The 11,351-nt window shown below is 48.6% G+C and overlaps 1 protein-coding gene across 1 annotated transcript in view; it reads left to right on the forward strand.

The window, feature by feature from the left end:
* The window catches only part of LOC106805162 (adenosine receptor A1-like), a 17,931-nt gene extending 6,943 nt beyond the window's left edge, over window positions 1-10,988 (forward strand). Inside the window, exon 5 of the mRNA XM_014806658.1 lies at window positions 10,554-10,988. Coding sequence (XP_014662144.1) covers window positions 10,554-10,988 — 435 coding nt within the window. The remainder of the gene's footprint in view (window positions 1-10,553) is intronic.
* Window positions 10,989-11,351: the final 363 nt, after the last annotated feature.

The following is an 11,351-nucleotide window of genomic DNA, read 5'->3' on the forward strand; positions in this document are numbered from 1 at the left end:
ACAGACAGACAGACAGACAGACAGACAGACAGACAGACAGACAGACAGACGGACGGACGGAAAGACGGACGGACGGATGGACGGACGGACGGACGGACGAACGGACGGACGGACGGACGGACGGACGGACGGACAGACGAACGAACGAACGAACGGATGGACGGACGGACGGACGGGCGAACGGACGGACGCCTGACGTACGGATGAACGGACGGACGGACGGACAGACAGACAGATATACAGACAGACAGGCGCACGCATGCGCGCACACGCACATATACACATGATATTATATATATGGTGCCTGAGACGGACCAATGCGCCATACTCACTGCCATCTTAGAACAAGTCACTGTAGTTGTAGTCACTTAGAACACCAAGCCCAGTAAAGTTGTTTGAGAGCTTTTAGGCGTACTGATATACTAGTACTATGCTGTAGTCTGACGACTCACATCGCTGATAACAAATGGCTCATATTGCTGGGATCGTAATTTGGGGGTCGACAAAAAAAGACACATGGATTGCATAAAATATTTAATACGGCATTGCTTTGGCGCATGTTCTCTGTGTGTTGAGAATAAAACAATTTTCATTATAAAGATCAATTTAGCAGCGCCGTTCAGAAGCGTCAATCTTTTGATAAATGCTCCCAGGTCGCATTTCCAGGTACGAAAATTATGATAGCAAAGTATGGCATTAGAATGCTACAGGCCAGCAGTGCCACCTGGTGAACCCAAATGTAAAGATCATTTCTCGACGAGACCAAGCTTACGTTCCATGTTTTCTAGCCGTCTATAACGCTTCTACATTGTGTGTACAATGCAAATTAGTGCGCTCCAATGCTGTATGCTACCTCGCAAAAAATGAGAAAACGGTTTTTTTCAGAGACGATATAGTGAATGATTCGGAAGGTTATTGTTGCGTGCCCCTTATATAGTTTTAAAACCGAGTTGTACAGTGTACTCACTAGATGTCGCTAGCGTATAATGATTTAGCGAAATTAGTATTATACGCCAAACGACACTACATAGGACTGTATATAATAATATAATAAACCACAAACAGAAAATATTATTAGATCCTTATGATTATTAGATATTACCATTACATATATCATCTCGCTTTTATCTAGTACACCTACTTAAAGAGTTACACCGTTCTTTTCACCATTGTGTGTCTCTCTCAATCTCTATCGCTTTCTCGTTCTTTCTCAACAATATTAAGCCTCTCTTGATAATACTTATTAGCTCCGCGCAAACGGAGCTCATGCAATCGCTCGCGTGTGTGTGTTCGTGTGTGTGTGTAATTTCTCTGAAGTGAGTAAACGGGTATTTGTCATACCAAGACGAGCAGACCGACTCCACGGTCGCCACTTCAGGGGGACTCTTTCGCCTAGGTCCGCGGCGCCGCGGACCACGTTAGGTTGGAGGGGGCCTGCTTGGATGGTTGTTAAGCGGATACGTTGGTCGCTGGTCAGCAGAGTTTAACCATTGAACTGGACAAACACCCCCCCTCTCAAACTAACGGGTTATGGCAGTATATAGAAGTGGAGAAACGGGTATCCCTCCCATAGTCATATATGTAGGTGTATGTATCTCTATCAATTGTTTTTTCCTTCTCTTTTCATTTTTGCGTAATTTTTTTACGCATTCACGTTCATTTTGTGCGCGATTCATACACATTACCCGCGAGTTTAAAAAAAAGATATATTGAACGCGAATTATAACTTTTACGCGGATTGCAATTTCATTTGTCACGAGTTCTAACGTTTCTATGCAACATTAAATATTGTACGGCAGTTTGTTTGTTTAGCTATTATACGCGTTTTATGTCACGTGATTGGGTTTCACGTCACCGTTCAATGTGATGTCTGCGAGGGGACACGATATATATTTTTCCACGATTGTACGCGTATACAATGTCATCCCTTTGTGTAGAGGCGGTCAAACGCCAATTATAACTTTTGCATGCGATCTATAACCTTTTATCCGTGAATGTAAACTTTTGTCCACGAGTTGTAGATTTTGTTCGCGAATTTTAACGTTTGTATGTGACTTTGAATATTGTACGCCATTTTGTTAGCTATTGTACATTTTATGTTATGCGATTGGTGACGGTTCGACGTGGTTCCTACGACAGTACAGATATTATTATCATTCTTGTAGTATTATAGAAACGACCAGGGAAATTTTAAGCGATGAGCGTCGCACGCGATTTTTTTTTACGGAACTACGGTTTATGACGAGGTGAGATAATGTTACGGTTGCGGGTTGAATATATTTATGCTATTGTACGGTTACGGTTGGGTTTTTCAGTATGTTACGATTATACGTTTAAACGGTTCCAGTTTACAAGCAGACATAGCCCAATGATAGTACAGCCAGTCACATTCTCTGTAACAAATTTTCATAGAGGGTTTCTTCCAGTCGGGAGACTGAGTTAAGCCGATTGCATTCGACTTTTTTGGGACGGGGTGAAATGTAGTAGTAAAATGTAGTAGTGAAATGTAGTACCGTGGGAACGCTAGAGAGAGAGAGAACATACAATCGTTCAGGGACGGCCGGCGATGGCTCCACCAGACAACCCGCATACTTAAGAGCGGAACATATAAATTAACATTGACAGTAAGCAGTCTAAAATGGTACGGACGCATTCACTTCTACCAAGAACACAGCTAAAATGTCCACCAGCCATCATTAAGGTACCCCTTAATGACGGTGCTGGCGATCTGTGCAATCGGTCAAGGGGGCACAAACATTGACAATAAACGCAAGAACAGGGCGAGCGGTCGAGGGAGACAGATAAAAGGACAGAGTATCAGGTAGAACGGGAGAGACTCCGGCTACAGCTTGGATTTGTGTACACTGTCACTATTCGTTCGTGGTTAGAAGAAAGCTATAAGTTGTTACCGCTTTATACAACTGTTACGCTACTACTGTCTACGATACGAGATTCCACGCTACACATTCTCGCATTTCTTAACGAAATCAGGTCTCGTGCGGGAGGTGCTCCCTGGTTTGATGTCAATAGGCGGCCGCGAGGAGGTGAGAGTGCGCAGTATGAAGAAGAAGATATTTCGGGCCGGCCGGCCGTCGAGTATTTTGTGTGAGTGGTTTTATCAGTGATTGAGAGTGTATGTGGGGGGGGGTTGTTGGTGGGGTAGTGGTGAGGTTTTTTGTATTTTGTTGGGGGTGATGAGACGGGGGTGATGGTTGTGTGTGTGGGGGGGGGTGGGGGGTGTGAGGTGGGGTGGTGGATGTGTGATGTGACGTAGTTTCGTGAGTGTGGTTTGGTGTAGTCTGGTGGGGTTGAGAGTGCGTAGTTCTTGTTTTGTTTATCGTATATCTATGGTCGTGTGGACTTGATATTCGAGCGAGTTGTGTTTAGGCGTGGGTTTGTGCGGTGTGTAGCGGAGTGCATAGTGCTGTATATTGTTGGAGGCTGTAGATGATTGATTTGGATGTGGTGCATTGGTGGAGTAGTTGTTTTGGTTGGCTGATGGGAGTTTTGGTGGGTGTGTGTGTGAATTGGGCAAAGTTATACGTTGAAATGATAGTGTGACTCGTGTGGGGGTTGTGGTGTTGTGGTTGACTCGGAGTGTTTGTGGTTTACATGTAAGTCAGTTGTACTTTTCCTGAAGTGCATCGTGTCGGGTCCGTCGGATTGTTGGATACGCCTCCTTTGTGTCTGATTGTACCGTTAGAATGAGCGAGGGGCGTTGGGGGGGGTCGTGGAGCTGTGCGCGGGTTCGAGTTGTATCAGTGTGGGGTTAGCTGGGGGTGAAGGTTGGTGTGTTGCTCCTGTGGAATGGGGGCAGTATGAGCACATACGATGTGGGATGCCCTTTTTGATGCGGAGGGGAGTAGGCAGCGAGATCTGTATTGGGGAGTTGCCGCTGGTTGTTTGTGTGGGGTGGCGGACTAGGGGCTGCGAGAGGTAGTGTTGAGTGTCCCGTTTGAGGTTCTAGATGGAGGGGGCTCTCGCGGGGGAGAGTGGTGGGTATTGGCGCAGTGTTGCGAGGGTGTCCTTCGAGTAGTGAGGGCTTTTCTCTCTTATGTTTTAGTTTTTTTTTTATATATATTCTAGTGTGGTGTGTGTGTGTGTTTTCACATTTTATTTCCGTGGGAGGGTGCGAAAAGTGTGAGATGGGTTGGAGATGTGGTGTGTGGTATTTATAGGTTTGTAGCGACAGGCTGTGCCTCGTGCTTGCGGGTGGAGGAGTTTGCTTTTTTTCTTGGTGAGGGTTGGCTTGATGGCGTGGAGCGAGCCTGTGTCGGAGTGTAGAGGGGGCTGGTTGCTCGGGGGGCGGCAGGGGGCCGCGAGTGCGTGTTGCGTGTGCGGTGGGTGTCGGCGTGAGCGGTGGTTGTTGAAGTTTCGAGAGCGTGTGGTATAAAGTGGGGAGCTGACGCTGTAGTTCGGGGGATTGTTGTGCTCGGGGGGGAGGGTGTGAGGAGGTGTCTCGGAGGGCGTTAGTATATTTAGAGTGTTGTTGTTGTGTTTTGTCGGGGTTTGCTGAGTGTAGAGGTTTAGGTGGTTTCGGTTGGTAGGGTTCGTGAGAATCTGTTGTTACCTGGGGGGTGCGTATCGGCGGGGCGGTTGTGTAGTAGAGGTCGAATGTGGTTGATGCCCGCGGTTCGTCGGGTTGAGGCTAGATGCTGCCTAATGGCTTGGTGGTGGGGGGTGGTTTCTTCTCATTTGAGGGGGCGGTGTGGGTAGTGTGTTGGCGGTGGGTCCGTGTTGGTATTTTGCGCGGGGTGGTGTGTCTTTTGTATTATTTGTTTGATTTATTTGTCTTTTGAGCTTGTAGGGGGTATGTGTGTGCGAGAGTGTAGAGCGAGCGATGTGTGGGGGGTAGTGTGAGATGGGTTGAGGTTGGGGGTGTGTATTGGTTATATTCGTTGTGAGTGACTGACGCGGAGCGGTTGGTGGTGTGAGGGGTGGTCGTCGGGGAGCGTCTGCGTCGGTGGGTCGGTTATTTTTTTTTTGGTTTTGGGGTGGTGTGGTGGTTGGTTTTCGTGTTCAGCAGCAGCACATGTGTCGCTTTTTCTCTCGTCGTTATTATGATGGTTATGATTGATTGTATATTATATGTCGCTTGCTTTTTTGTGTTGGGGAGCTGATCTGCTCTAGTGTTGGTTGTGGCTGAGGGTATATTTATAATTTTTTGTTTTGTTGGGTTGGGGTGGGGGGGTGGTGGGAGGGGTGGGGTGTCGGCTGTGTGTAGGGCGGGGGGTGTGATGGGGGGGTAGGCGGATGGTGGGTTTTGGGGTTGCCGACGTTGATTGCTGCTTGCGCCGAAGAGGGTTTGGTGTGGGGGTTGTAGTATCGATCCTTTTTTTTATATTGGGGTAGTGGTGAGTGGCGATGGCGGGAGTGCCGCGCCGGAGGAGGGGGGAGCAGGGGGGCATTGTTGTGGGTTTGTTTAAGCTTGTGGGCCCAGGTCACGGGGGGTGGGGGGGAGGGGGTGGGTGTAGTTGTGCTTATGTTGTGCGATAGTCTGACTTTTCGTGTTGGTGGGAGGTGGTGCTGTTGAGTTGGTTTTGTGTGTGTAGCTCTTCTTTTTAATTTGTCCTCTTATATTTGTGGGGGGTTTCCGCTGAGCGGGAGGGGGGGGGTGGAGCGTGGCGGGGAGGTGCGTATTTATCGCCGATCGCCGGGGCGATTAAAAATCGCCAGCGAATTTAATCGCGCCCGTCACGAGAAAAGGGCAACACGTAGCGAATTTAATCGCCCGATCACGAAGGGGCACACGTAAGCGAATTTCGAGAGCGTACGCGTACGCCACTCGACGCGTAAACACAATGCGTTTATAATAACAATGCGTCGCGCAAAGCGATAGCTGCCCGCTCAGGCGGCGCCACTATCCGCTTCCAGTATATACGCGCTGTCGAACTCGTCCGCGGACCACTGATTTATAAGGTAATTTATCCCACGGTCGGTGACTAACGCTCTCTGCGTTGCTCGCAACGGAATTTCGCCTTCCTGCTTATTTTCCGCTGAATGAATTTCCTGTTGACCGTTAATTGCCAAAACACAGGGGGGAATAGAAGGGTATTGTATTATAGCGCGTATACACACCACCGCGCACGGCGCACGCACACACACATTTCTCTCTCTCTCTCTCTCTCTCTCTCTCTCTCTCTCTCTATATAGTATATATATATATATATATATATATATAGCGCGCTTAGATCAAATAAAATCGTTGAAGTCTATTATGCTATAACGATATCCAAGAAACTGGCACAGTTGTTTTAATTGTCTGTGCCTGTTTTCGGGGTGGTGGGGTTGTGTGTTGGTGTTTGTGGTGGTGTGGGGGGGGCTAGTTTCTGTGGGGGGGGGTGGTGTTGGGTGGGAGAGAAGATGGTGTGCGTGAGGGCCGGCTGGCGTTGGGGGGTGGGCGTGTAATCTGGCTTGTCATATGTAATATGATAATATCCTACACATGCGACTATGAATAAGCCAACCGATGTACATCTAAAGTTGTTACACGTATAAGCAACGACACAATTGATTTTCCCTGCCAGGTGTATCTTCATGGAAGTGATTGACTCCTGAAATATGAATCATTCATCCTCTTCTTCTGCATGCATTCCTTCGTCGGTGATTAGCGCCTGGTTATACGCAGAAGAGCGCGACCACAGGACGCGCAGGGAAGCGAAAGGCGGATGAGAGAGAAGACTGATGAGAGAGAGAGAGAGAGAGAGAGAGGAGGCGGAGATAGAGAGAGAGAGAGAGAGAGAGAGAGCAGAGCGAGGCGGAGGAGGAGAGGGAGAGGCGGAGGGGGAGAGGAGGGAGGAGAGAGGTGGGCGGGGCTGGGGACGGCGTGAGGGGAGAGGGAGGAGGCGGGGGGGGCGGTAGCGGAGCGGGGGGGGAGGAGGGGGCGGGGGGGGGTGGGGGGCTGGGGGGGCGGGGGGGCGGGGCGTAGGAGCGGGTTGGGGAGTTGATTGATGAGTTGTAGAGAGGGAGGGGGGGTTTTTGAGAGGGGTGGATGTGGATGTGGGGTCTTGGTGTGTGTTTGGTTGGGTTTGGGGTGGGTGTTGGGTGGGGGGTGGTTTTTTTTTGGGGGGTGGTTGTGGGTTTGTTGTTTGGGTGGTGTTTTTTTTGTTGTGTTTGTTTTTTTGGTTGTGGGTGTGGTGGGTGTTTGGCGGGGGTTTGTTGGTTTTTTTTTTTTTTTTTTTTTTTTTTGTTTTTTTGTTTGTTTTGGGGGGGGTTTTTTTTTTTTTGTGGTTTTTGTTGTGTTTGTTTTTGTTTTTTTTTTGTGGGTGTGTGTTGTTGTGGTTGGGTGGGGGTGTTTTTTTTGTTTTTTTTGGGGGTTGTTTGGTGGGGTGTTGGTTTTTGTTGTTTTTTTTTTTTTTTTGGCGGGGGTTCGGGTTGGGTTTTGTTTGTTGTGGTTTTTTGGGGGTGTGTTGGTGTTGTTGTTTGTTGGTTTTTTGGTTTTTTTTTTTTTGTTTTTTTTATTTGTGTTTGTTTTTTTTTTTTTTTTTTTTTTGGGTTTTGTGTTGGTTGTTGTTTTGGTTGTGGTTGCTATTGGTGGGGTGGGTGAGTGGGGGGTGGGGTGGGGGTTGGTTGTTGGTGGTGGTGTTGGTTTGGGGGTGGGTGGTTGGGGTGTGGGTCTGTGTGGGGGGGCGGCGGTTTGGTGTGTTGTTTTTTGTTTTGTTTTTTTGTTGGGGTGGGGGTGTTTTTTTTGTGTTGGGTGTTGGGGGTTTTTTTTGGGTGTTGCTGGGGTGTTTTGTGTTTATTTTTTTTGTGGTTTGTTGGTCGCTTGTGTGTGGGTGGGGTTTGGGTTATCTGGATGCGTTTTATGGGTGGTATCGAGGTTGTAATTTGTTTTAGTGTACTCGGGGGGGGAAGATAGCTATTAGCGTTCTGCAGGTGCGAAGGGCGTGCGCGGGGGGGGGGGCGCGACGGTGTGGGGTGTGGGTGTGGTGAGCACCCATATGGTGGGGTCCTGGAGAGGTTCGAGTTTTGGTTTAGTGCTTTCTGCTGTATTGTCCGCTGTTTGCATTTACATTATCTATTATTATCTTCACTTTTTTTTCTTTGCTTATGTCGATTTCCAGTGATGGCGCGAGGGCGGTTCGTGGAGACGGGGCGGAGGGACGGGGCGAGGGCAGACAGCAACGCGGAGAAAGAAGCGAGCGGGGAGAGGAGAAGCCCGAAAAGGGAAGGGGATGAGAAGACAAGGGAGGAGGGCGGTCGCTTGTTTTTTTGGTTTGATTATAAGGGGTTGTAGTGTGAGTTTGGATTTTCGATTAATTTGTTATCATCTTAGTCTGATTGTTTTTTTTTTTGGTTTTTTTTTTTTGGGGTGAGGTGAGTGAGGATTTTTTTGTTGTGGTGTTGTTTTGTTTTTTGTTTTTCTGTGGGTCTGGCCTCGGGACCATTGTGATTCCATTTAAATGAATGTCGTGTCGTTAGTCGATTGCGTCTGGTATTTTTGTTTATATTTTTTTTTCTCGTTGCGTTTTCGTCTGTTTTTGTGGAGTTTTTTTCTTTTGTTGATATGTGTTATTTTTAGTCTTGATCGCAATACTTTTTATTATTTATCTTATTTTTTTTTGTTTTGTTAGAAACACCGTATTATTTTATTTTATATGTACGTACTGTTGCTCATATTAGTCTGTCTTATTTTCATGATATTATTGTTTTTATGGTATGTTGTATGTATTTTTTTTGTTCTATTATGTAAGACTCCAGCTCTGACTAGGAATGTTGCTTATAATTATGTTTTTTTTGTTTTTTTTGTTTTGTTGTGGTGGTGGGTGTGGGTTTGTGTTTGTTTGGTTGTGGGTGGGGTGGGCGGGGGGTTGGTTTTTGTTTTTGCATTTTGATCTTACTTTCTGTTATACGTTATTGTGATTTTTTGTTTTGTTATTGTGTGCGTGGTTTTGTGATGGTGGGGGGGGTTTACTAGGCCGCTTAGTTGTGTCGAGTGAGGGAGCGCGAGCCGTGTTGCGGAAGAAATCTTTTCTCTCCGATGAGAGATGGGGGGGGGGGGGGGGGTGGAGTGCGGGAGTGTGTGGAGCTGTCCTAGACAAGGGTTGGGGGGCGGGGTGGGGCGGTATAGCGAGTGGAGGTAGGGGTAGGCGAAAGTAAAGGATGAGATATTGGCGTCCGGTCGAGATGTGTTGTTCGTAGGGGCAGGAGAGGGGGGGAGGAAGCAGGAACGGTCGAAGCGTCAACAGGAACGACAAAATTCAGCAGTTGCTTCAAACAAGTGAAACGAGGTTGGTTGAGGAGCTGTATGAGATCGTTGTGAGTTTGAGAGGTGTCGACAGTTTTGTGGTTGTGGGGGGGGGGTCGGTTTATCTTTGTTGTATATGGTGCGAGAGCGAGGGGATGTTAATTATCGGAACGAGGTGCAGGAGGGGGGGAGGCGGGAGGACGCGCGAAGCAGGCGGATGAGCGGCTGGTATGGTGGAAAATACGCGCTTGTCGTGTGCGTGGTGCTCCGATTGGCTCGCGGTGGGCGTGCTGTGTGGTTTCCGCTGTCTTGGACGCGTGCGTGGGTGTGTTGTGTGGCGCGCGGGTGAGGGTGGTGGGCTGTGGTGCGTGCCGCTGGTTGCGGTGGGGGGGCGGGGGGGGGGGGGCGCGGGCTCTGGCGGGTGGCGGTGTGTTGTGTCGGTGTGCGTGCGTGCAGGTGCCGTGCGTGCCGTGCGTGCGGCGTGATTCGTGTCCGAGAGCTTCTGCGTATATCTGAGCGCATGTATGCGTGCGTGCAGCTGCGTTATTAAATAAATGTGCATTCAACGTGTAATACCACAATTGGTAGATTAGGGCCAGGCCCTCTGAATCCCGGTATAACCTCATACTGTTGATGTCTGTATGGTGACCGATGGATAATTTACCGGAAAAGACGCGGTTGTCAAGCAACGACATCTTCCGCTGCGCCAGAAATCGCGGAAGTGCGGGGTTTTTGCAACTGCATGAATTGCATCACCGTTGCTATAACGACCTATGCACTGCGTGCATTTAATGCTATAGCTAGTTGAAAACCGCGAGTGCGTTTACCTCTTATAAACCACGGAAGCAGTGATACTACGTCTGTCCACACACCCACGCATACGAACATGCAGGACGCGCTCACGTACATGGACACACACACGCACACAAACACACATACACACACACACACACACACACACACACACACACACACACACACCACACACTCACATACACACACACACACACACACATAACACACACACACATACAACTACAAACACACGCACACACACACATACATTACACGCCACGCCTGCGCCACACACACACACACACACACACACACACACACACACACACTACACACACACACACTTGTTCACCACACGTACATGAACGCATGCACACATTCGCAACCTCACTCTCATGTGCACGCACTAATCTATCAATCCGCCCGAAAGTTCGCGCTAACTTGATATATATATATATATATATATATATATTATGTATTATCACATAATAATATTTTACAATAAATATATAATAATATATATTATCATACAATAATACATGCACTATATCATTATACTATAAGCGACTAGCGCGTATATTTTTCTCTGCTACAGATACGTCAGATCGCCGTGCAGGAACTCGTGTTGGCGTTCAACGGCGGAGGCGACGCCGCGGACGATGCCGCCAGTCAGGTTCGCAGCAGCCTCTGGAAGCGCGAGGTCCGCGCCGCGAAGTCGCTCTTCTTCATCATCATCTTCTTCTTCGTCTGCTGGTACCCGCTGCACATTCTCGACGCCATCATGGCGTTCACGGACATCGAGTTTCCGATTCAGTTGCTCAACGTGCTCGTCTATCTGTCGCACGCGAACTCGGCCATCAATCCGTTCCTGTACGCGTTCGCGAGCGGAGAGTTTCGCGCCGCCTTCCGCAGCATATTCGCCGTCTGGTTCCCGCGCTGCTGCAAAGCGAGCCCCGAAGATAAGAATCAGATGGAAGCAACCTCCATGCAGCGCCACGACCGCTAGCGGGCGCCACCGGCACGTGGCGGGAGGGAGCACGGGCGCATGCGCGGCGGAACGCCCGCGCGCTGGAAATCGTGGAGATGCGAGTGCGTGCGTGCGTGCGTGTGTCCGAGTGCGCGCGTGTGTATCTGAGCGCGCGTATGCCTGCGTGCCGGCGCGTTTTAAATAAACGTGCACATTTTCTTATTATACAGACAGTGAGCATGAGTCGTCGACTACAAAATTTAAGCTATGCATATCGTTTCGCACACGCGTACATTATAGTACTATCGTCAGAAAATTTGGCGTCATTCAAGTCCATTTATCTGCCATCTGTCGTGCAATATAAATCAACGAACCTCATTAGCCTAAGCAATACCTATATGG

This window comes from Priapulus caudatus, unplaced genomic scaffold, assembly GCF_000485595.1.
Source record: "Priapulus caudatus unplaced genomic scaffold, Priapulus_caudatus-5.0.1 Scaffold103, whole genome shotgun sequence".
NCBI classification, from domain to species: Eukaryota; Metazoa; Priapulida; class Priapulimorpha; order Priapulimorphida; family Priapulidae; genus Priapulus; species Priapulus caudatus.